Genomic DNA, 24325 nt, shown 5'->3' with positions numbered 1-24325 from the left:
TGAAGAAGTTATCTAAGAGGTAGAAGACTTTTAGAATTCATAATCTATAAAAAACCGAAAACCCAGAATCCGTAGACCCAGTTGTATAGTAAACTCGTTGATCTATAAGAGTGATTTGCAAGCTTCGCTATGCAAGGATATAAACCCGAAAAAGAAACGCCAGAGAAATGCTTATGTACAAACGAACAACGACCACAGAAAAAGCAGAGCTTTTCATCGTACCGTCATTCCAACCATCAACCCACTTAAGCAATGGCAGAGACACCACCCTCAAGGTTGACAGGGTTAATCTTCTCGTCGAACTTGAACTTGAACTCCTCACCAAGCTCCTTCTTCATAGCAGTAGTAACAGCCTCGAAGACGTTCTTGAAGACACCGAAGGAAGCAGGGTTCTGCTCGTCGTTGTCACCACCCTGGAAGACACCAGTGCGGACAAGGCAAGTGTTCCAGCCGTACATGTTACCACCGACGATGTCGGAAGCGGGGTTGTCACCAATCATGTAGATGTTGGCAGGCAGCTTCTCGTCGTTGTGGATAGTCTCCATCCAGCTGGCAATGACCTCGTCGGCGTACTTGTAGGTAGCCAATTCGGGCTTGCCGTAGACGACACGCTCGAGTTCGACGCCGGTGAGCGACTTGTACATGGCCTCGAGACCAATGCGGAAGGCACCCTGGGACATGCGGGGGAAGGGGTGCTCGGTGGGGCACAGCATGTCGCCCTGGGAGAAGTAGATGGGGATGCGCTGGGAGACGGGGTCCTTGGCGCGGGTTCCGAACTTGCCGTTCTCAGACTGGAGGAGGTCCATGATGATCTGAATGTCGGTGGCGTAGTCACGGCTGTCGGAGAAGACCATGATGGCTTCGATGTTGACCTTGCTGAAGTCGCGGGGGCGGGAAGTCTTGCGCTCCTCGTCGGTGAAGACACGGTAGGGGGCGATGGTGGGGTCCCAGGCGATGATGTCGTTGGGGACGACAATGTCTTGGAAGCCGTATTGCTCAGCTACCTCACGGCACTTGTAGCCCTCACCGCCGACGACGAGGACGGTCTTGTAGTACTCGGCCAAAGCACGCATGGGAGTGTGCGACTGGATGAACTGCTCGGTCGAGATGGGGTTGTGAAGGATCTTGGAGAGCTGGTCGACACGAGCTTGCTCGGGCTTACCGGAACCGTTGGTAAGGAAGATGTGGGGGATCTTGATGCCGAGCTCGTTGTCTCCGTTCAGGATCTCGAGGACGCGCTGTCCCTCGGGGATCAGACGGTCACCGTGGACGAGGACACCGTCAATGTCGAAGACGAATGCCATGTCCTTGGCGGCGCGGACCTTCTCGCCAGCGAGATCTTGAAGCTGGGCAGCGATGATGTCGCGAGATGGCTGGATCGGGGGCATGCCAGGGCGGACAGCGGCACCACGGCCATCGGGGTAGTGAACAGACGATAGCCTCGACTGCCTCTTGGAGCGGGGGATGGGCAGGGAGGTACCGAAGGAGTTGCGGGATCCTCTCCTCTCCTTCATGGAAGGCGAGAGGGAGAGGTTGTGCATGTAGTTGGTGGTGTCGGCCATGGCACTTCGGGTTGCTGGGACTTCGACAGTGTTGTCGGTGCCATCTTGAGGATCAGCTGGGATGGGAAGCTCGACGTTCTTGTTGGAGGTAGTCTGAGCGAGAGGAGTCTCGTTCTCAACAGCGGAGGGAGACATGATGATGGTAGTTGAAGTTGGGATAAGAATGGGGTATCAGTCAAGAAAGTAGTAGTGTCAACTTCTCAGAAGCTGAATGTGAAGATGTGGAGTGTGTGATGATGAAAGAGCAGTCTCAGGGTCCTGGGGGAGGGGCTATATATCATATCACTCGTCACAGTGACAGGCAGCGACTTTCATTAACCCCAGATGCCATCATCATTCGCCAATCTCTTCTGGAAACTTTCGCAGGAGCTTTTCGCTATCCCGATTCAGGCCGGTGACACCAACCACGTTCTGGCACCCAGAGCGTTCAACAAGTACCTCTGTACCCACAGCGCGACATCATTACACTGCTGTAGTGGCCGTGCATAGCAGCACTAGTGGAGAAGTTTGCTGAACCAGAGAATGAGAACTGGATACCGTCACCGCCGTATTATCGCCGAAAACTGGGGACCGATAGCAGCGTAGTGCTGTGAGTCGCCACAACACCTGAAATGCGCGTTGTATACCCTTGGCCGATGCCGTGAAAGCTTAGCGCAGAGCCTCATTTGACCGGATGCAGAGCGCGGCCGGAAGATAAGGCACGGTACACCGCCTGTCAAAGGTGGTTGGCGTGCATACACCAAGTATGCGACATGTGGGAATCAGTAGAAACGAGTGTAGCAGAGTGTAGATGGTGCAGGTAGCTTGCAGACTGCCACGGCGGTACTTGCAGCAGCATGTGGGAGTGACGAAGGATGGGTGGGGCGAGGTAACCGCGGCTCGCCGAATTAGGGCGAAGGCAGCTAGTGATCTGCTTAAACGAGTGGCTGACAACGGCAGAGCCGCACGACTATTGGGACTACATCGTTCCACATTTTCACCTGTACGAATCTCAGGTCGGCAAAACTTCCGCGCCAGAAATTAAAATGGCAGCGCTCGGCCCGTGCTGTGGACCCTGAATCCACCGTCGACGTCATGGCTGCTGATGCAGACCAACTCTGAGGGTCTACGTGAAACTGTTGGATGGGACTATTATGGAGTTTTTTCGCAATGGGACCGATGCGTACGAGATGCTTCTGCGATCGGAATCTCTCGGTGTGAGGTCACGGCCGGCAACGTGGTTGGGGACTGTCCGAGCAGACGGGCGATGATGAAAGAGCGAAGAGATTTCAGACCAACCAAGGTTACGCTGGATATATGTAGCTTCATAGTCCCAGCACGCGCTGTTGCCGCTGTTAAAACATTTCAAAAGTTACTTGACCACTTTCATCTTTACTCTGCATTTTCAAGATACATTTTCAAACTTCAAGAATTACAAACACCGCAAATATGGCTCCCCTCGCGAACCAGAAGACGTTCAAGCTTTCCAATGGCGTCATCATGCCAGCCGTCGGATTCGGCACCTTCGCCAGCGAAGGCGCATCGGGCGAGACCTACGCCGCCGTAATGACCGCGCTCAAGACTGGCTACCGCCATCTCGACTGCGCGTGGTTCTACCAAAACGAGGGCGAAGTTGGCGACGCCGTCCGCGATTTCCTCAAGGAAAACACCAACGTCAAGCGCGAGGACCTTTTCATTGTCACAAAAGTATGGAACCACCTGCATGAGCCCGAGGAGGTCAAGTGGAGTTTTGAGTCTTCGCTGAAGAACCTGGGCGTCGACTACATCGACGCGTTCCTCGTCCACTGGCCCATTGCCGCGGAGAGCGACGACAACCACATGCCCAAGCTGGGAGCTGACGGCAAATACATCATCAAGAAGGAGCTCACCGAGAACCCGGAGCCAACATGGCGCGCCATGGAGGAGATTTACAACTCGGGCAAGGCCAAGGCCATCGGAGTTTCCAACTGGACCATCCCCGGCCTGAAGAAGCTGCTCAGCATCGCCAAGGTCAAGCCCATGATCAACCAGATCGAAGTCCACCCCTTCCTCCCCAACACCGAGCTCGTCAAGTACTGCCAGGAAAACGACATTCTCGTCGCCGCCTACTCCCCGCTCGGCTCCCAGAACCAGGTTCCCAGCACCGGCGAGAAGGTCCGCACCAACCCCAAGCTCAACGAAGTTGCCGAGCGAAGCGGCTACGACCTTGCGCAGGTTTTGCTCGCATGGGGTCTCCAGCGCGGCTACGTTGTCCTGCCCAAGAGCTCCACCCCTAAGCGCATCGAGAGCAACTGGCTCATCCCCGAGCTGAGCAAGGCCGACTTTGACGCCGTCGAGGAGGTCGCCAACGGAAGGCACACTCGTTTCGTCAACATGAAGGACACCTTCGGCTACGATGTCTGGCCAGAGGAGACCGACGGTGGTGAGCTCAAGGCATAGAGCGGGGCGATGAGATCACGATGACACGGCATATTTCGATATTTTGTTTTTAGCGATACCAAAAGTCAACGGGAGACTTATTTAGATCAGCTCATGGAGCAATGAATCGATCGTAAGATTTATTATGTCATGTCTTCGCATCTTTGCAGATCATTGTGATCGTGAGTTCGTGTGTTCGCGTGATATGACGCGGTTTGTAGGCGTTCCCCCGCACGCCCAGACCAGACCCCCGGTGCACTACCATAAGGCCTATACACAAACATAAGTATGCATGGAATCTTCGGGCTGCCTACCCAAAAATACCTGCGAACCAGTCGCGGCTATTTACAATTGATGGAATGAAGGGGTTGGTCAAGTCAGGACCAGGCGATCCAATAACCGCAGATTTTCCTGTTCCCTGCGTGCTCTCCTCTGTTCTTCCTTTGGCGGCTCAATGACTGCTTCTTTCGGTAGAACAATATCAGCGAAGTGATCCTTTGTGAACTGCATCACGATCTGCGCTTCAGCGAAATTCTCCTGCTCCATTAGCTGCCGGGCAGTCCCTAAGCAGAGCTGGACGAGGAAATTCCGTCGACTCCGGGATGCTTCAACGAATCTGACAGCGCCGTCAGGATTCTGAACGAAGTGAAGCCCAGGACCTGTGCTGGGCGCCGAAGGGTGATGTAGCCAGAGCATTGATTCGACTGCTGGACTCCATTCCCCGAGCCACCGTGGCGTTGACAACAGGAACAACTGATACAACTCGGGTTCGAGCATATCGTCGGTATTGGAGATGATCCGGTTCACCAGGTGGCCACCCGCGGATCTTAGAATATCATAAGCTGCTTCGTGTCCGGCATTCTCCACAAGGCGGAAGGCCTGCATGAACGTAGCCAGACCGCTCGCTAAGCTGTTGTCTGCCGCGAATACAACCATCTTGGCCAGTAGTTGTTGTCTGAAGGTCGCTATACGTGCCACGTCCAGCCCAGTCTCCTTGACGCGTTGTTCGTTTGGCCGGATAAACCAACGCCAGAGTGCCGTGGTCTCGCCTTCAGCCACGAACAGAGCCACCAACTTGTCCAGGAATTTACTGCCACGTCCGGTTTTCAAGATGGACATGTCGAGAAATTGCTTCGAGGTATCCGAGCCACTGGTTCGGAGCCATTCGGCGAGTACAGTTGCGGATGATCTGCCATCCTTGAGTGACGAGGTTTGGCTTGTAGTCTTCTCAAGGAGCTCTAGGCACATGGCTGCCTTTGGTAGAGTGGCAGAACCTGCAGCTATCTCATCGACGAACCAGACGAGGGGCTCTCGAAGTATATCGGAGGCAGCAGATCTCGAGCCTCTTCGACGCGGTTTGACAGCAAACAGAGGATTGTTCAAGATGGAGTCGATGTGCTGCGTCGCTGAGTCATACGAGGACGTCGGGCGGTTGGCGGAGGGGTTGCGCTGGCCATAGCCGATAGTCAACTCTCGCGTAGATTTCTTCGGGTTGCTTTCGGCGGGTGCGAGGGGGTGAGCGTGGTCGAGGTGGGCACGGAAGGAGTTGGTCAGCAGCGAGAGAAGCTGCTGACTCTCGCGCGGGGAGAGGGGAAGCTGTGGGTGGATCTTGGAGGCGAGAGTGCTCAGTACGCGTTTGCTCGCGGAAGACTGCATGGCTGCGTGTCGGTGTTGGTGTCGCAGTCGTGGGCGGTGCCTGATCGGTCGGGTGGTGGAGTGAGGCGATGACGAGAGTGGACCAGGCCCTACGGGAGCGCACGTGACAGTTTAACGCGCGCATCACGGCAGGCTGGGACAGGCACTCCAGCTATTCGTAGATCAATTGCCCTTCAGCCCTCCCCTCGCATCTGCACACCCGACAGCCTGCTCCAACCCCAGTCAACGCGACCCTGCCGCGTCCTCAGCCATTGGAAGCTCTAGCGCCAAGCCGACGTGGTCGCTTCCTTTAGCTGTTCCCCAACTTTACCTTCCCTCTACATCATCACCTCGCCTGCCCACCAATCCGCCCACATACACACACACCCAATAAGTCCCCCGCGGCTTGCCCACACATCACACACATCCAATGTCTGAAGCACAAACTCGGCCTGCGCGAGGCAGGAGCTCTGCCCGCGGCGGCAGGGCATCATACGGCTCCCGGGGCCCCAGAAAGACCAACGGCGACAGCGCGTCCTCCAACATTGACACATCGGCAGACCAGGGCGAACTGGGCGAACTTAAGAAGCGCTACCAGTCACAGCTATCCACACTGAAGGAGCTATTCCCCGACTGGACCGACGCCGATCTCGTCCTCGCAATCGAAGAATCTGACGGAGACCTGCAGACCACCATCGAGAAGATCAGTGAGGGTAAGCGACTGCATCTGCAACGTATGCATACGGCAATCATGTGACTAACTGCTACAGGCGCCGTCTCACAATTCTCAGAAGTCCCAAAGAAAGCAAAGGACAGGTCCCGCTCCAAGGCCAAGGAGAACGTCCCCCTCGATGGCGCGTCCAGCCTGCGTGGCCGGCCCGACGGAGCCCGTCGTGGAGTCGACAGCGGTCGCGGCGGCCGTGGCGGACGAGGCACTGATCGTGGTCGCGGTGGAATTCGTGGCGGTCGTGGAGGCGCCGCCGGTGGACCTCGTACGGCTGCTGGATCAGTCCCGACTACCGAGTCCGCTGCATGGGACACGCCCACAGTGCCAGAAGAGTCCAAGGAGACCAAACAGGACGACGAGACCGTACACGCGCCTGAAGCGACCCCCGAAGCCATAAAGCCTGTCGTAGAGGCTACTATGACAGCCGCGAAGAAGACTTGGGCGAGCATGTTTGCTGCACCCAAGCCCGTCCCCGCAGTCCCCAAGGCAGCTCCAAAGCCCGCCGCCGCTGCTGCCCCCGAAGTGCCCTCACAAGTACCCGACGAGACGCCCGCGCACCAAGTTGCCCAAGAGACCGCCGTGCAAGCAGAAGAACTGCCTATACCCCCAGTTGCAGATGAGGCTGTCCAGACACCGCCCATCACCGCCGAAGATACGTCCAAGATGACGCCGGACAAGAGTGTGGATGGTGCCCCTGACGTCACACTCACACCCTCCGGAGATCAACTTACACAAGAGAATGTTGAGCACCTGCCTGATACGTCCATCCCACCCAAGACGGAGACGGCTTTCAGCACTGTCGCAAGCTCGAAGGATGTTGGAAGTGCTGTAGCGACCCCCTTGAACGGTCCTACACAGGCACCCATCGGTCGCCCCGCCATTGGAGGATTCCAAACGACCGCACTAAAGGCGACTTCTGGAACCCCGAACCGAAGCGCAAGCTACCAGAGAAGGTTGATGGAGCAACAGGAGGCCGTGGTCATGCCCGGAGACCGCGCCGTGGACAGGGCAGCAGTCCAATTCGGTAGCATGGGATTGGGCGACGGCTCGGATCCAGATGTCGACGAAGACAGGGAAGAGGCGGAGACGAGAACTCAGCCGCCCCAACACTCTCCCGTCGCGCAGCCCAGGGCTTCCCTACCTCCCGCTCCCCGCCAAGCATCTCAAGATGCTCCCCAACAGGAGGTCGCTCCTACACCAAAGCAGGCCCCTGGACTGCCCCCCGTGCCCCAACATCAGCCCGGCCTACAGCAGTCTCCCTCGAATCCGCTTGCATCCCAGGCTATGCAGAACCAAGGATCCCAGTCCAACCAGCCATACAATCAGTTTGCTAGGTATGGTCAATCAGAGGCCTCCGCCCCACCGCAGAAGCCATACGATCCATTCGGCCAGCAGATCCCGCAGTCGAACCACTCGCAATCGCAAAACTACGACTACCCCGGCCAACAAAGCCAGGCCCCGTCCCAGCCTGGTGCCTTCTCGTCTGCCCCAGACGGTTACCCCTCCAACTACCTCACTGCCGAACAACGCGCGCAATACCAGAACTACTATGGAAGCTACGGTCAGCCTATCGCACAAAGCCAGCAGGAAGCTGGTTCTGCTCAGCAGCGCACTGGCAGTGCCTTTGGCTCTGGACCTACTGACTCTGCTTATTCGCAGAGCCAAATCCCACAGGTAAGTGCACTCTCTCAAGATCTGAAGAAGCTCGCCAAACTCAAAACCGATGATCTTGCCGACCAATCTGAACCATCTCATGTGAATGAGAAACTCTGGGCAGAGATGGCACATGACACGGGCAGAGTAAGGACAGCAGCTAAAATAGAACTCTATATCTTCTCCCATCATATACTAACAGAACCGTAGTCCCAGAGCCGTTACGGCGATGCTCAGAACAGCGGACACAACACTCCCAACCCCGCTGCCATGGCTGGCCAGCAAGGACACGCTGCTCAAGGCCAGCACGCGCACAACGCGCACAACGCAGGCTACCCATACAGTCACCCGTACTATGGCAGCCCCTACTACACTAACTACGTAAACCAATTCGGTGGTTATGGTCAGGGAGGAGCCGGATATGGCTCGTTCGGAAAGGGTGGCATGTACAACCAGCCTCACCACTACGGCATGTCTCCTCAGGCTTCATTTGACCAGCACTCGTCGTCCCCCGCCAATGCAGGCGGCTTCGGCGCTTCCTCTTTGCATGATCGCGGCAGCGGTATGGGCGCAGGCTTCGGCGACTATGGTCGCTCAGCCTCTGGAGCTTCTCAGAACCCCAGCGCCACTGCCGGCGCTGCTGCATTTGGCGCCATCCCCGATACCATTACCCGACCAGGGAATTTCCACCAGAGCTCCTACGGACAGCAGGGTAGCCAAGGGTTCAACGATGACGCCCTGAAGCCCTCCAGCGACTACAAGAGCGGTGGACCCAGCCCAGCGGCTCTTGGTGCTCAGCCTGGTCGCCCCGGTTCTGCCAACCAGAGCACTCCCGGACAGAGCGGTCCCCAACACTCCCAGCAAGGCTACGGCAACTACCCAAGCCACCTCGGCAACAGCCAATACGGCGGTCTCGGTGGTCTAGGTCACCAGAACTCCGGCAACCACCAGCAGCAGAGTGGCTACGGCAACTATGGCGGCTTTGGCGGAGGATATGGCGGCGGCAGCTACAACCGCGGAGGTTGGGGCGGAAACTATGGCCAGCACTAGGGTCCGTCTTCTGCAAATACAGGACGATTGAGAGGCTTGACGCGTTGTTAAGAGGAATATGGCCTATCCTTATCATCATGATGAGCTGGTACGACACGAGGTCATTGTTTTCTTTCTCACGTCCACTTTGAGTTGACTGATGGCACGAAAAGCATGTTTCCATGATACGCTTGATAGGCCTCAGATTTTGTATTATGACAATCTCCTTTCTTCTCCTCTTGTTCCTCTCCTCTTGCATCCTCTCTTTTTCCAGGTTCCATGTCACAATCCAATTGGGTCAACTTACGTGCTCAGTCGCGAGGCGTTTTGTAAATCCGCAAGGGAGGGATAAACTTAAAAAGATTCTTGTTTTGTTCTGGATTTTGCGTGTAGTCGGCTTGTTTTCCTTTCTCCGGTACTTTGAGAAAGGAAAATCTACTGTATTAGGGTATTAGTTAGGGAACTTGGGGGGCAAAGAGCAAATCTAGGTAGCTCGATGGCGTTCACAGTTGGGCTGCTACAGCTGAGCAATGCATATCGTTGAACATGACGCAATAATGTGCTTCTCTTGACTTAGATAGTGAACTCATGTCGTGCTTGTAGTAGCTTAACGGTACTCTTTAGGTCGAATACTTGGCACAGGGCCGAGCCTAGCAAATGCAGGTACGTACCGTTTGCTGGCCGCCGAGAAACCGGCGATCCTTCCTCCACTTTTTTTTCTTCCAACAACCTCGCGGATGCAACATTGACGCAAACTTGGGGACCTTGCAGGGCCTTAGCAAGGAAATTCTCTTCTCCTGACCATACGCGCGCTATGACACACATGCGCTCAGGCCAGGGCATGTATTCCGAGTCGTTTCCGAAAGGGCCGATAGAAAGCAGTTTATGCAAGCAATCGCGCGTCGGCCGGCCTTGGAACGGCATACGTTCACGTTATCAGGGTCTTGCGCGATAGCAGGCTTTTCTCATTCGATACGACGAGAGGTTCGGCGGGATGTCGTTATGCGTTGTCTTGGTGTACAGACACCGCTGCTTGCATCAACAGCACCGGCCTTGAAACTTTCCAGACACGAATGCCTGACCAAGAATAGAGATCAACGAAGAGCGCGATCAATGTCTTAAGTACAACAATAGAGGCACCGGCATATGTGTCAAAACAACGCTGCCGACATTGCTCACCGCCGCCAATATCAACGATAACGGTCTCGGAACGTCATCCATCTATCTGCGCGCTACCGGCGCCATGATCAACGACTAAGCCGTTGCAAGGATAGCAATCTGGCATCTTACCTATTACGGCAAAGCTGCCTCGGCGAATGCGTCAAGGTCATCATGGTGCTGGCGGAATTTATCTTTTGGCGAATGCACGCGTTGTTTTCAAGCGTCCATTCGCAACACCTTGATGGTCTGTCAGACACACAAGCAAAACCACATTGCGTCTACGTTGTGCGCTGATTGACTGCGTATTTCCTTTTTGAGTCGAGTCTTGTCGGTTGTGGAGTGTCCTATCTTGTTTAACTGGCTGAGGGTTTGATCAGCTGAAGATTGGGAAGACGTTTAGTTGGCTGCAGCGACACACCGATCGAGTGCAGGAGCTGAGGAACGTCAGCGACTGTACTTCAAGAAGGGAAGTGCATACAGTATCTGGAAGCGACTCGGACACGTATTGCACCTTTTTCACTCTCCATTCATATCTCGCAACTTCGACCTATTGGCAAACTTCTACCATGGAGTCATCAGCCTACCAAGCCGACGCTCTTCCAGCCTCGCCGTTACTTCGTCTTCCTTTTGAGATTCGTCTCATGATATACGAGTACCTACTTCTACCCTCGACGACCCCCACGACCGGAAACGGAACGTCAGTCGCAAACTTGATACCCGACTTTCACACATACCTTTCAGACGATACGAACAATGATGCTTTTACATTGAGCGTACGAACCATGGATCCATGGCTAGGGTCACAAGGTCCGAAGACGTGGAGACGAAGGAGTACATACCATATCAGAACCGGTACGTCGACAAAGACTGTCTTGGGGTAAACCTAGAGGAATATTCTAGGATACTGCTCCTCAAAATAGCAATACTGAATCCATACTAACAACTTCACAGGCCCCTTCTTGACAACCACAACACCAACAACCTACCGCGTCCTCCTCTCGCCCTACACATCACACCTCCGCTACACCGTCCCCTCGCTCCTATCCTTGAACCAACAAATCCACGCCGAAGCGAGCAAAATCCTCTACTCAACCTACACCTTCGCCTTCCACACCAGCATCGAAGCCGCAGTACCCTTCCTCTCTGACCTGACGCCCAGAAGCCGAGCGTCCATACGGCATATAAGCATAACGAAAAAGGCATTGCCATACAGCAAAGAATTCGATCGCGCAGAATGGGCAAGTCTATGCGAATACCTCGCTACGCCGTCTTCTCCCGTAGAAGAAGGCTCAGATGCAGCAGTACCTCCAATCTCCCTGCGCACCCTAGACCTGAACGTCATATCCGGCAAACCAGACCACGGCTGGGACGCCATCGCCCCCATCACACCCTCTGACTTCGATACCATGCTACGCATGAAGAACGAATGGCTCGGTGGGAACGGCGATTTCGGCGGCGTGGATCTAGAGTGGGTGGAGCAGGTGATGGCGATTAGAGGGTTGCAGGGGATTAATGTCAAGGCGATGGTGGAGAGGTGTGCGAGTCCTGTTAGTGAGAAGCAGGCGTTTTGGATTGCGTTTAGTAAGAGTGTTGATGAGGGGGGGTTTGGGGCGTGGGTTAGGGGGAGGATGATATGATGAGTAGAATGGGTATGATGAAGATGTGTAGGTTATGATTGGGTTTGCGGGAGTAGGTGGTTTCTTGGATTGAGTTCAGAATGCATAAATTGATCAGTCACCCTGGACTCTCACCCTATCCCACCATTCCCTCACATGTATCCACCAATTCCTCGTCATATCATCAACAAACCACACAGGACACATGGCTGATCGGTAAAGCACCCGCACACAAATACCTAGCGAACGCACGCTTAACGTAGTTCCGGCACGGGGCTGGTTCTAGCTCTGATCAAGCACCGACTTTGTTGTCCTGTCGCTAAAGGGCTATTGACGGCAACGTCGAGCCCTTTCAGTCGCCAGGAATGCTCTTTACTGAGTATCAGAGTCCGGTCGTTGGGCGTGCGAAAAGCCTGGCGAACTTAGTACTATGGGTCGCTACCACTGCTACTGATCTTGCTGAGCTATTTTGTGATGCACATCCTGGTAGGTAAGGTGAGACGGTGCAAACTGGCTCATTGATCCTACTAGGCGGTTCGTTTTGCGGGACGTGTAAGTTCGAGTCTTACTGTGTTCAGATCCAATTTCTTTTTGTTGTCTTTGATGGCGAGGGTTAGGTGGTGGCGGTGTAATGGTGGGCTGTTGGGAGGGAAACGGTAAATATGTAGTAAATGAAGACGTTTCATGTAGTAGTGAACATAAGTTGATAATCGGACAAAAGGCTTATGTTATGCTACTTTAGAACATTACTATCTCTCTCACCCTATCTACTGTCTTTCTACACATACCCAACATCTCCCCAGTCTCTCATCAAAACCCACACAGGACACATGGCCTAATGGTAAGGCGCTCACACACAGTGGCCACACGCCGCCCAGCAACCTCTAGCTCCGAGCTCTTACAAAGCTCTCCTCTAGTTCGTTGCCGGGCGTCCGGCAAGCATAGCTCCAAGCTCCAAGCTTTTCCAGCTTTAAGCTTATTGACTCAGCTCCGCTGGGTGGTTGTGGTGCGGGACATGCAAGTTCGAGTCTTGCTGTGTCCATTTATCTTTACTCTTCTTTTTTTTTTGACGACGAGGATTGGACTGTGGAGTGTGCACAGAAGCTGCGGAAGAGTAACATGTGTATCGAGGGTAAGAGGGGGTCTTGTAGTACACGGCTAATTAAGCGCGTGGGGCTTCAAGACCACTGACAGCGCTGGTTTACGTAGTTCCACTCCATAGCGCTCATGATACCGTACCAATGAGCGATAGCACTCAGAACGATGAACACATGGAACAGCTGATGTGATGCGCCCCAAATATCGTATCTCTTCGGTCTCCGAGATTCTGGGAAGTGAGTCTATTATACCAGTCAACGAAGGTTCGGTCTTGAGAAAAAGGACGTATCGATGAACATGCTAGCCTTACCGCATAGAATCCAACTCCAATCATTATCAAAATACCCTCGAGGTAATAGGACCGCAAGCCAGTTTGTCTGACAAGCTGATCATGACCGAAGATTGACATACCATGGAAGATCGGCGCAAATGCCGAAAAGCCCGTTGCGACGAATGTTGATAAACGTAAGGTCTTCCATCTCGGGCCGTGAAGACTGGGGTTGATAACCGTGGTTGCCGTCAGTGTTCCGAGGGTAATGATCTGGGGAAGTTAGTTCAGTCATACTACATCCCATCACCATCATTGTTTCCTCCACGACATACCATAGACCAGTACAGTTTCTGCAACCCGGGTTCGCAGTAGAATCCAAAATAGATGCCAGGTATAAATGATCCTATAATCTGCCCTATAATCGCGACATAGTCCGCTTTTACCCACAGACTCGCATACCCCTCCGAATGGCATATCAGCGTATGATATGCCGCCGAAGTACCAAAACAGACTACCGAGGCAGTAAGGAAGATACGGAAAACGAGTTCATCGGTCCACGTCGCTTGAGGAAATCGCGTAGTGAAGTAGCGGTCGAAGGAGTAACTGGCTAGCAGGATGAAGATGCCGGGGATGAGGTGCGTGTAGATGTTTACGGTTTCATTGTGCAGTTGGAGTAGGCTGCGAAGGCAGACAGGGATAGATTTGGTGACGGGTCGGTACCCTGTAAGAATGAAGGAGTTGTGCGCGTACCATGATGGTACCTCATGGCTATTGTGCAGTTTGACCGAGGTGTCAAGTCGCGAAGTTTCTTGAGGTTGTGAGTCTGTGGTGCCGCGCGTGGCCATGACGCAAGTACTCAACGAATAACGGTGTTGTAGCGACAAGAAAATAGACGTTGAAAAGAGAGGGGTTTGCGCGAAAATGGAATGACTTAGTATGGAAATTGAATCGCCGATAGAGATGCGAGGGTTCGGCAATTAAATCCGTCAATCATTGCGGTATCCTCACGTCGCTTGAGTCAGGACGTTGGGTGGACGGTCCGTTTGGCACGGACATGTTAGTCAGAAAACGGTGTATACACGCCTCTGCGACATCTATGCTGAGTTGCTCGTTTTCACAGAGTCAACAGTTGTGCGTTTTGGTGATAGTAATGTTGGCTGCGGAATCGCGCGGTTGTTGTGAGGGTTTAGAAATAATGACGTCAGGACACACCGGTCAGTTGTCAGGCGTCGCCACGACGCGACGGTGTTTTTCTTTTACCACCACGGATGTAGCGAATGCAGACCAACAAGGCATGTACTGTCGCGTCACACCTCCTAAGGGACGAGGCGTTTCTTCAGACCCAACGCCCCGATCATCACCCGCACGAGTGTCTGTGCGACCCAGGCGGCCTGGCGACTATTCAACGGCATGTAGCAAAGATGTGTTTACGATGATGATGATGATGATGCAGCCAACCATTACTGGGGTGGAGATTTGGTGGAAGGCTAACCATCAGACAACGACGGAGGCACGGGGCACAGCAGCCGACTAGGATGCAGTCTCAAGGCGGAACTAGGATATAGGCACTCCTGTTAGTGGTGCGCACTCTATCCGGCCTGCTGGAGACGCAGGTGCAGCTCCTGCGTCAATCTGCAGGGAGGCAGCGAGCTGTACACCAGCAAGCCTCTTTGTCCAAGTGTCTACACAGCCGACCACGCCTCCCACCAGTCAGCTCGTCATCATAGCCGGAATTCAACTGCCTGCCAACGCGCATCACCCGCATGCTAAAGGAGGGCCAGCATCGCACCCTCTAGAACCCCCACACTGCGCATGAGACCTTGTCCGTTCACACATGGGGCTAATACCCCGGTTTCACCTCGAGACCGCAGCCTAGTTGGCTGCTGTCGCTCTTCTTCTGCTATTCGCGCCTGCGCCTGAACGGTCTTCTGGCGAGGAACTTTGCTCGTATACACGAACCCCCACACTGCAAATGAGACGGCGAAGCGGTGCGACCTTTCACCCCTGCGGTCTATACCCCGGTTCCGCCTCGAGACCGCATCCTGGTCGGCTGCTACGGTCTCTTGCGTACCTTAAGTTAGATCAGTGCTTGCGGTCCTCGCATTCAACATATCGCTCGCAGCGAACTTCTGGTTGGCTTGAACTATATCTCACCGGCTGGATGTGCGATCTCCCCACCTGCTTTCAGTTAGACGAAGAGGCGTCTGGATTGGCCATCATGTACTACCGGTAGTATATATATGAACTTCTCAGTGCCGGACAAACGCTCTTGAGGAAACAAGAGCATTTTGTTCTCGGCCATATCGCAGTGGGGAGTATTCCTGAATCTGGAAGACCTTTCTGTTTTACGCGCTGCAACATATATTCCATCCTACTTTCACCAAGGTACGTAGCTTTTGCCTGGCCTTCAACAGCGCCAACAACGGCTCCATGAACCATGACGCCATGCTAACGAGGCCGGTCATGACTGGACCAAGTACTGCATCGCATCGCATCGCATCACAATGCCATTCTCCACTGGCACCACGGCTGTCGAGCAAGTCGATCAAGAAAGTGAATCTTTCAAGCTACCTAGGGACGACTTGCGACCACCTCAGCTGGTCAACGCCGATTCCACTCTGCCTACGCACATCCTACCGCCATGCAATCACACCGAGCCTCCTGCTTTCGGCATTCATCCTCTCCACAATCAAACAACAGTCTCGAGTACCAACTATACCGTGGCTACGCGTGATCAGACGAATACATGGTTCACTCATGTGAAGGAGTACGCGCCCGTCGTTGGAGTCGTTGGCACTATAATCGGTGTCGTTGTCGCTATCATTACTGTTGCGGTCAAGTGAGCCAGTAAAGAGAGCTGATTCAAACCTTCGGTCTATAGACCATTTGTTCATACCGAGAAGGCATATTCAACAAGAAAAGAAGACTGTCGGGAGTGCCTATGAAGAGTGCTCACACAATGGTAGTGGCTGGACTGATATCAATGCATAGCAGAGCGAGATCCGCAATGAAGTTTTGCGGGAAAAGAGCAAATTTGAATAATTCTACAAATACCACGAATCATCTTCGGGTACTGTACACCGGCTTATGTGAAGAAAGATGCTTTGGAAAAGAATTATGTTACGAGGCTCTTGTTTGCAGGATCGACGCGACCGGAAAGTGACATGCCGGTGGCGTTTTTGGCTCCGGAATTGCGCGCTCGTATTTGGGGACCCCACAGGCTTGCCCCAATCAAACACCTGCAAAGCCCGGAGAGTTAGGTCGCTACAGAATGTACAGGTGTAGAAATATACTAAGTGTTTACAGGTTTACACGACTGAGCTATAACGAAGAGGGCTAAACGCCTCCAGCCAGTCTTCTGCCTGACTTTCTTCCGCGCGCTGAGTATACGGATATCTCAACACAACAAAGCCGGACCGCGAGACCAGAACTCTTGCCAGGGTCTATGGTGCGTATATAACGACCCGTACTCCATTCTTTGGTGTACAATTTTGTCAATGTTCTTGCAACAAGATGAATGTGGAGCCAATTGTTATCTAGGGCAAAGAGTAAGATCGCTTCACTGCGGTGTGACGGAGGCGTCCGCTAACACAACCCTCAACTGGGCGTCATTGCTGTTTGGCCAGCATGCTAACATTGATACGGTGAGGCCAATTTCTCATGATATCACCATCCATTGGCAGATGCTGCTGGCACTCGTAGTCATAAGAACAGAACCGGCGCCTCTCAGCATAATCCTCTTATTCCTCCCCAGCTGTGCAAACCTACTTTACCCCAAGGCTGACCGCCAGATATACTTTGCAGCATCATCAAATATCTCTTTCAAGACTGTAGGGATCTGCGTTTGGTATGACCGGCTGAGCAACCCTATGTGCTAACTTACAATAGTCAAACGAGTTGTTCCATCTCGTTCTTTTGATTTCAATCGCCATGTCTTCCACTATGACTGCAGCTGAGCAGGTCAATCAGAACACCTTGCTACCCATGCATCACCAACCACCACGCGCCCAGCCATCGCCTACACTCAATGCCAATCCGTTTGATGAACAGCACACACTCTCAAGGGCTGATGCGTTGGTATCTGGCGTCTCAACGTGGTTTACTTGTATCAAAGAATACGCCCCGATCATTGGCATCTTCGTCGCCATCGTCACGCTCGTCGTGACGATCATCGGAATCGTGGTCGCTGCTGTTATTACTGTCGCAATCAAGTGAGCTACGAGTGCAGAAGGATCAACTCGAAGCAGCCCGCAGCATCTTATGTATATGAATCAAAGGGCGGACTAAGAGAGGATCAGCAGGGAATCATTTTGGAGAGCGTGATTGAGGGCGCTGTATATTGGGATGAGCCAGAAAGTCATAAATACTATCGCGTCGCGTAGACGTCTGGGTGGACTCGTCAGGCATCCGCCACATTTAGAGTACGCGTAGCATTTGTCTTTGGGTCCTACTGGTTGCATAGTCTCTTTCTTGTTGCACACATATATAGCCATACCATATGCCAGTCGCGCACATGCCTCATAACTGCAAACATGAGGTGAATGTCACCAACAGCCATAGGAGCTGACAGGTGATGAGTTCGGCATTATAAAGCGACCTAGAGATTCATGAGATCCACATACCTTAGAACTCTATCTCGATGCATTCGCTGTTACGTGGTCGAATATTTAGAGTCTGACACTTTCTGGCCTTGTTTCTTGAAGGCTTCTTGTGGCGAGCCATACAAGTCTTCTAGTCCTCCCAAGGCTGGGCAACACCTCCACCAAACAGTGACTAATGTCAGACTAGATCTACGACTGCAACCATCGATGAGCTACGCTGCATAAACTTAGTTGTCTCGAGCACCTGTAGGGCTGGCGCCAGGCCATGCTTCTTCCATTCGTCTGTGGAAGTGACGTTTCATTCGCATGGTTCTGCCAAGCAAGCGGTTTACGGGTCGACAGGGGCCAGTGCAGCTGTGTGGTCTGCACCTCCCAGCGAGCCTCGAACAGCCAATTTTAGGGAACGCATCTGTATGGTTGGAGTGCTGGACTGACCTGTATGCCTAACCAAGGTGGGCATGACAGGACGAACTGTGCGTCTTTGGCAGATAGCCTGAAAAATCTCAACGCCACATGCAATGATCAACGCCACACAGGCCCGATGATATTTTGAGGGGAAGAAAGCACTGAAATTCCCCATACATCTAAGACGAGTTGCCAAACACCTAGCGAGTTCTGAAGTCAATCCGGTGCTAAGTACATTCAATCACATATCAGATACACTGCGCAACTATCCGTTCTTGTCACTGTATGTGTATCTTAGCCGACCCACATCTGATTGGCTGTTATGTTGTGCTAACTCGCGGGTACTCGAAGCTTCGCCATGAATTCTCCCTTTGCTACTGCAGACGGGCGCATCAACATAGACTCTTTGCTACCTACGCACCTGCAACCACGACGCGCCTACACTTTGCCTTTCCTCGACCAAACGCTGCCACCAAGGCATCATCAACCAGTCAGACTCGTAGTCCTACCGGAATCTGGCACGAGACGGTGGTTCGCTTACATCGTCGGAGTCGCTACTATCATTGGGCTTGTCGTCGCTGTCATTGCTATTGTTGTTAAGTGAGTGGGTGGAACAGGTTGGGTGGTTGCTGCTTACCGAAAGTTCGTGGAGAACATGGCATGCTAGGCTATGGACTGAAATGGACCGGAGAGAGATACCTAATAAAGTTTCGCGAGAAACAAACATTCGAGTGTTGCGACTTATATACATGATTGATTTTAATGCTCTATTCCGTAGTTGCTTGATGCAGTGCTGAGCGAGGAATCAGCAGCGCTGCTCTCAGCTCGAATCCTAGGCCGAACAGCAGCTCATTGGTCGTTAGGCGGAGACAAAGATTGCATGGACATACCCGTCTGGGAGACTCGAGATGTCTCGCGCAACATCATATAGTTACATACTATCTTCTTCGTTTTACAGTCTTGTGAGATACCTAGGCAGTGTATAAACATGTCAGCTCCGGAGTCGCGCTGTCGTTAAGGATTCCGCGGGCATGGCGTAAGTGAGCATCCGTCGTCAGGCGCGCAGGAACAGGATGGTGTCTTTTACCACCATGCCACCACAGTGTAAAGAACACGTGATCAGGTTGTACACGCAAACGGAAACCCCGCCTGCAAAATCAGGCCCAGGGCACATCGGGTGGCTGTGAAGCGCAAGGCACATTTTGATGTGCCGCGCTATGTCCATCGTAGACTAGTGAAGAGACACTCTGTATTGATGTCCCGGTGTCCACCAATGTCAGCCTGAGTATGTTACCAAGATAGACTAGTGAGATGAGCTGTGCGCAACGTCTACATACAAGCACTAGCTGAAGTCTGGGCGTGCTCAATTCCGACCATCGCAGTAGGCATTTGACTTCTCTGATATAAGATGCAACATCACGCTTGTAAGATGTGCAGAAGGTCGAACATTGACTCTTCGCACCCAGCGAGGGACTCCGAAGAGAAAAGGTCCAAAATCTCACACAATAATAACTTTGGTCTACCTTCGACCCCATAACTGGTCTCGCTGTATGTAGTTTAGTCTCTCCTACATAGTTCTTGACCTCCGATTGGCTGCATTGGATGCTAATCCAGCATAGTCAAACAAAGTACCTAGGTACCGCATTGCAACGCGATGTCTTCTACCAACAGCACCGTAGTCGAGCAAGTCGACAAAGACATTGAACTAGCTCGACTAGTCAAAAAGGACTCTGAGCTCCCTCAGCCGGCTACCGATCCCACTCCACCTTCGCTGCAAGTGGTCAGCACCGATTCGACGCTACCTACGCCTCTCCCGCCACTAGGTGCCTACACTCTACCTTCGGCCATCGACCACGATCTCGAAGCCAATAACAACGACAGCATCAACATCAACAATCAAACACCAACCTCAAGGACCAGAGCTACCCTCCCAACCAGGCTCACCGAGCAAGTGTGGTTCCTTCATGTTGAAAGGCATGCCCCTTTCATCGGACTCGTTGTTGGCAATGCTGCATTTGGTGCTACCTGTGTTGGGATTGTCGTTGCCATCACCGTTGCGGTCGCTAAGTGAGCCCCACGGAGCAGGTGTGAGGGAAACAAACTGGAGAGGCGGGAAATACATAGGAGAAAAGCAACGGAGAATTACTGGAGTTGTTCTTTTGGGAGTGTTTTGATGTACGTTAGCGTTCCATGAAGAAAGACCAGTGAGATACCCAATGAACCATTTTCGCGACAGAAAAGACTTCAATTAAGGGGCGTGTATCTCTTTCAGTCTGCAGCTCCTGGCGTTCAGCCTTGAACTTTATGTCAATGTACTCATCGTGCGTGCCTACCACTTTGCAACGTGAGTCTTTTCCGTGCGAACAGTGTACGGGAAGTTCAGCGAAGATCACGAACAGTCAATGATGTATGCGCAGCCCTGTCTCTAGATGCATGGTCATATTCCAGAGCCGGCTAGATACATATGACATCGGGATGCAGCACGCCAACACAGATCGGGTATAGTCGTAGTCATCCTCCAGGTCCGTGCCTCGGCGCTGCTTCACACTTTGGTGCCATTGGCTGCGCTGGTGTTGAGGAGGCTGTGAAGCCTTCCAGCATATAACCAAAAAAACTGCGAGGATGGAAATTGTAAGTTCAATGAACAACATCACACTTACGATTTACTACGGTGCACGCTAGTAAACATTACTGTATTTCACTCCCATTGGGATTATAACGTTTGGAGCCACTTCCACCACAGTACCTAGGTACGCAATTTAGTCTCGATCGTCTCATCGGCTAAGTCAAGTTACTAACCCGTCGCAATCAGCTAAAGCTCCTATCGCATTACAGCCATCGCATCGCCATGTCCTTTCCAACGACCACGGCGGCCGAGCAGATCAACCTAAATACCATACTACCTATACACGTCAGAATACGACGCGCTCATACTTTTCCCACCCTCGAATCCCGTGACCCCTACCATGAGACGATACTGTCACGACACAACCCTATAGTGGCGTCTAGGGCGAGGAGGTGGTTTACATATGTCAAGGAGTATGCTACTGTTATCGGAGTCGTTGTCGGTATCATCGGAGTTATTGTCGCGATAATTACTGTTGTTGTCAAGTGATTCATGTAAGGCGAAGATTCTTGAGGATTGTGATGGACAATATCGTTACGAAAGAATAGAGTGGAGATACCCAATATAGATTCGCGAGAAGGAACCTTTTTGACGCGCTCTCGAGTTAATGCAGCAGTTGCAAAGAAGTATCTATACGACAATCGGGTTAACGCAAGGCTAAGTTAGCCTAATCCTTTCATGGCTGGGCCGAGGCTATCTGATCGGTGATTGTGGGTGCCTCTGAGTGGGCAACGATTTCTGGTACGAAATGACAGGGGTTCTGCAGAGAGAGAGTATACCTAGTTGCCTTTGGAATGGACGAGAGAAGAAACCTACATTGCACGAAAGGTCTACTACACTTTACAAATCCGGGTACCTTGGACTTTGGCTACTGGACTGGACTGGAATATACTATACTTCCTAACGTTACGAAAATTCACCGATATTGAGGTACGTAGTCTCGCCACCCGTATCTGATTGGTTGCATCGTTACGCTAACTTGTGAACAGCCGAAGCATATCTATACCTATCATGGCTCCCCATAGCATAACCGCCATCCTGGACAACGGCATTGCGGTCCAACTTGCGTCACTAGGGAACCAAGAACCGCACGTCTGGCTCCCGCTCCAGTATGTAGGAGCACTAGCCACGCCTGGTTGCCTTCTGTACCAGATCGGCTTTTTCGAATGGGTCAACCAGAAAGTGAAGTCGTATCTCCCGAAGACCAAAGACGAGGAGGAAATCAACGTAAGCAGAGGGGTTTTTATTTTACTTCTTTTGTTTTGTTCAAAGGGGGTTGTTTTAACGTGGGGTGAAGGCAGGAGAGCTGGAAGGCGGAATGGTGGAAGACGACGTGCGTGCAATCGCTCTAGAAGAGATGGGTAGAGACTAGTGTTCTTGTCGGGTGCACTGGGTATGGCTGAAGGCAGTGAAGCTGCGGGTACTGTTTCGACTTTCTTACTGTATGGGATAGAGTGGTGGTTCTGTTTTAATAGTATGCTCGTTTGGTTTGCTTGGGAATAGAACGGGTGCGCTGTTTTCTAGAATGAATCAAAGAATATCGAGTAGCAGACACCTGCTCATGCATTTAACACCATGAAAGAGCTGGTGCTGGAGTAGCTTTCCTTATATGCCACGATCCACGATATCTGTTGTTACATCTCTGTACCTCAATTAACGCCAACGCTGATGATAAATACCAATATCAATCCAGTTCAACCTCAACTTATCCTCTCATCCCAAACTCACATCACCCAACCTACTCAACACCCTCAGCCCTCTTCCTATACCCCTCCCTTCTCTCCAAACTCTCCGGCTCCTTACCAGCCGCCTCAATAATATCAACCTTCGGCTGTTCCTCCGTCATATCAATCCTACCCGGCCTCCTAGGCCTCAACTGAGTCCTCTGCGTAATCGGGTAAAAGTACGCCGCCCGCTGCATCTTACTGTCACGCAGCGGCTCATTCGCATGTTTCTCAGGATCATGCAGCGCAAGCGCAACAACATCGCCGTAGGTATCGCTGGGGTCACCGACTTGCTGGCTCGTCTCGTACGTACGCACGTTATCGTATTTGAAGCATTTGCGCGGCTGGCCTTCGTCGTCTTCGGCGATGTCGAAGTCGATGTCTGCTTCGTTGGTGGGGTCGTGCGTGGTGAAGTTGCGTTTGATGCCGCGGACCTTGGTCCTGTCGGAGGGGAGGAAGTATTCGAATTGCCAGCGGGGGATCGGGGGTGGGACGGTGGGGTCCAGGCGGTGCGCTTCGCGGTCTTCCATGTACTTTTCTTGATCTTGGATTGTTTGACCTGCGGGACGCAGGAGGGCGACGTCGAGACGCGGGTCGTAGGATGGGTCGAGCGGGTTGTTGATGGGGGGTGCGGTGAACTTGAAGACCATGTAGCCGCCGGTGTCGGGCATGGCGTCCCAGTCTGGGAGGAGTGGGTAGGAGTCCACGAGTGTCAGGTTGGGGTTCCGGGGGTTCTTGGGCTTGTTCCATGCCAGTCGCTCTTCGGGCGTTGATTCTGCTGCCCTGATGTTCTCGGCGCCGTCCTGGCCGTTGTAGGCATCTGCTGGGTACGCGATGTTGAAGCTCTTCAGGATGTGTCTCGCGATGTTGGTAGGGTCGTCTAATGAGGTTTCTACCTGCTTTCGCTTCCTCCGCAGGCGCATCGTATTGGACGAGTTACTAGACTCGAACTTGGAGCCGCCGGTTGTGCTTGAAGTGACATATTCGGTTCGTCGCAGGAAGGTCGCGCCAGAAGCATTAGTCTGCGTCTTGCCAAGCTGATTCGGCGGTCGCATCAGCGCTCTATCTGCTGTGCTGAGCGGCGGCGGGTGAGGCATCGCCTGGATAGCTATTGGACGCGTTAGTCTCTGCGAGGGCCTTGCGCCACGGGTTCGCTCTTACCAGACTCATCTCCATCGAATACCTTGGGGATACCGACCAGGTCGATGGGCATTCCCAGCTCAGCATCAGCCTCAATGTTCAGCGACTGCTCTCGCGCCAGTCTTGACGCAAAACCAGCTGATGTGTATTGACCGCTCGAAAGACCAGTGTTGGGGATGTCCAGCAGCTTTGGCGGACAGGGTGGAGGAGGCAGCGCATTCGAATATCGGATTTTTGCAATGTAGTCCTGGTGGACAACAGGGCGCCCGGAGCTCATGATGCCGTGTCTTCGCGCGCCGTCGTCTTGGGGTGGCGGAGGTGATTGCGCGGTTTGAGTGAGGTTAAAGAAAGTTGATGAGCTCGGAGTGTCGACGCGCCAGTCCTCACCGCGCCAAGACGGATTTCCGCGCTATCACCAGGGGCCTCTTCACCGTTCAGTAAATGTACACTCAGCGTGCTGTTATTTTCAATGCAGGTATCTTCGCGTCCGGAACCCGTGTATTCAACCAATAAAATGAGACCGAAAAGTGATGGAATAGGTTGACGTTCAACGTAGCGACCGTGATAATATATTAGGTAGATATTCTATAATGACCCAGCTCCTATTTACAAACACCTCTCTGCCACCCATTATCCAGAGTCCATACTGTCATACTGTCTATTACCGCGACCAATATGCA

General features: G+C 52.8%; 11 protein-coding genes across 11 annotated transcripts; 6 read left to right on the top strand and 5 right to left on the bottom strand.

The window, feature by feature from the left end:
- Positions 1–52: 52 nt before the first annotated feature.
- Positions 53–2025, bottom strand: BKA58DRAFT_52769 (HAD-type phosphatase). The gene has a single exon (XM_046175457.1). It carries the CDS (start codon positions 1695–1697, stop codon positions 246–248), a length of 1452 nt encoding a protein of 483 aa, XP_046020913.1. The 5' UTR covers positions 1698–2025; the 3' UTR covers positions 53–245.
- An 872-nt stretch (positions 2026–2897) lies between these two features.
- On the top strand, positions 2898–4074 carry BKA58DRAFT_393484 (aldehyde reductase 1). Its single transcript, XM_046171097.1, has one exon. The coding sequence runs from the start codon at positions 2991–2993 to the stop codon at positions 3978–3980; it is 990 nt and encodes a 329-aa protein (XP_046020912.1). The 5' UTR covers positions 2898–2990; the 3' UTR covers positions 3981–4074.
- BKA58DRAFT_393483 (uncharacterized protein) lies at positions 4075–5797 on the bottom strand. Its single transcript, XM_046171096.1, has one exon. It carries the CDS (start codon positions 5613–5615, stop codon positions 4332–4334), a length of 1284 nt encoding a protein of 427 aa, XP_046020911.1. The 5' UTR covers positions 5616–5797; the 3' UTR covers positions 4075–4331.
- A 227-nt stretch (positions 5798–6024) lies between these two features.
- On the top strand, positions 6025–9024 carry BKA58DRAFT_324241 (uncharacterized protein; the record flags this gene model as incomplete). The annotated part of the gene is given in 3 exon segments (XM_046167954.1): positions 6025–6307; positions 6365–8180; positions 8193–9024. The coding sequence occupies 3 exon segments, from the start codon at positions 6025–6027 to the stop codon at positions 9022–9024; spliced, it is 2931 nt and encodes a 976-aa protein (XP_046020910.1).
- A 1305-nt stretch (positions 9025–10329) lies between these two features.
- BKA58DRAFT_52775 (uncharacterized protein) lies at positions 10330–12210 on the top strand. Its single transcript, XM_046175458.1, has 2 exons — positions 10330–11016; positions 11116–12210. The coding sequence occupies exons 1-2, from the start codon at positions 10731–10733 to the stop codon at positions 11799–11801; spliced, it is 972 nt and encodes a 323-aa protein (XP_046020909.1). The 5' UTR covers positions 10330–10730; the 3' UTR covers positions 11802–12210.
- Positions 12211–12494: 284 nt separating this feature from the next.
- BKA58DRAFT_393477 (hemolysin-III related-domain-containing protein) lies at positions 12495–14179 on the bottom strand. Its single transcript, XM_046171095.1, has 3 exons — positions 13482–14179; positions 13189–13419; positions 12495–13120 (listed from the first exon to the last, which is right to left on the bottom strand). The coding sequence occupies exons 1-3, from the start codon at positions 13992–13994 to the stop codon at positions 12959–12961; spliced, it is 906 nt and encodes a 301-aa protein (XP_046020908.1). The 5' UTR covers positions 13995–14179; the 3' UTR covers positions 12495–12958.
- Positions 14180–15653: 1474 nt separating this feature from the next.
- BKA58DRAFT_405864 (uncharacterized protein) lies at positions 15654–15992 on the top strand (the record flags this gene model as incomplete). The annotated part of the gene is made up of 1 exon (XM_046171926.1): positions 15654–15992. One exon carries the CDS (start codon positions 15654–15656, stop codon positions 15990–15992), a length of 339 nt encoding a protein of 112 aa, XP_046020907.1.
- A 715-nt stretch (positions 15993–16707) lies between these two features.
- Positions 16708–17398, top strand: BKA58DRAFT_52753 (uncharacterized protein). Its single transcript, XM_046175456.1, has 2 exons — positions 16708–16979; positions 17038–17398. The coding sequence occupies exons 1-2, from the start codon at positions 16833–16835 to the stop codon at positions 17362–17364; spliced, it is 474 nt and encodes a 157-aa protein (XP_046020906.1). The 5' UTR covers positions 16708–16832; the 3' UTR covers positions 17365–17398.
- Positions 17399–19622: 2224 nt separating this feature from the next.
- On the top strand, positions 19623–20575 carry BKA58DRAFT_473146 (uncharacterized protein). The gene is made up of 2 exons (XM_046175303.1): positions 19623–19703; positions 19775–20575. Exon 2 carries the CDS (start codon positions 19810–19812, stop codon positions 20224–20226), a length of 417 nt encoding a protein of 138 aa, XP_046020905.1. The 5' UTR covers positions 19623–19703; positions 19775–19809; the 3' UTR covers positions 20227–20575.
- Positions 20576–20884: 309 nt separating this feature from the next.
- On the bottom strand, positions 20885–21402 carry BKA58DRAFT_52715 (uncharacterized protein). Its single transcript, XM_046175455.1, has 3 exons — positions 21121–21402; positions 20955–21054; positions 20885–20901 (listed from the first exon to the last, which is right to left on the bottom strand). The coding sequence occupies exons 1-2, from the start codon at positions 21273–21275 to the stop codon at positions 20985–20987; spliced, it is 225 nt and encodes a 74-aa protein (XP_046020904.1). The 5' UTR covers positions 21276–21402; the 3' UTR covers positions 20885–20901; positions 20955–20984.
- Positions 21403–22332: 930 nt separating this feature from the next.
- Positions 22333–24130, bottom strand: BKA58DRAFT_52668 (RNA polymerase II-associated). Its single transcript, XM_046175454.1, has 2 exons — positions 23667–24130; positions 22333–23613 (listed from the first exon to the last, which is right to left on the bottom strand). The coding sequence occupies exons 1-2, from the start codon at positions 23920–23922 to the stop codon at positions 22520–22522; spliced, it is 1350 nt and encodes a 449-aa protein (XP_046020903.1). The 5' UTR covers positions 23923–24130; the 3' UTR covers positions 22333–22519.
- Positions 24131–24325: the final 195 nt, after the last annotated feature.

This window comes from Alternaria rosae (genome assembly GCF_020736505.1).
Source record: "Alternaria rosae strain MPI-PUGE-AT-0040 chromosome Unknown BKA58scaffold_11, whole genome shotgun sequence".
Taxonomy (NCBI): domain Eukaryota; kingdom Fungi; phylum Ascomycota; class Dothideomycetes; order Pleosporales; family Pleosporaceae; genus Alternaria; species Alternaria rosae.
Note: the sequence above shows the minus strand (reverse complement) of the source record. Positions and strands in the feature narration are given on the sequence as shown.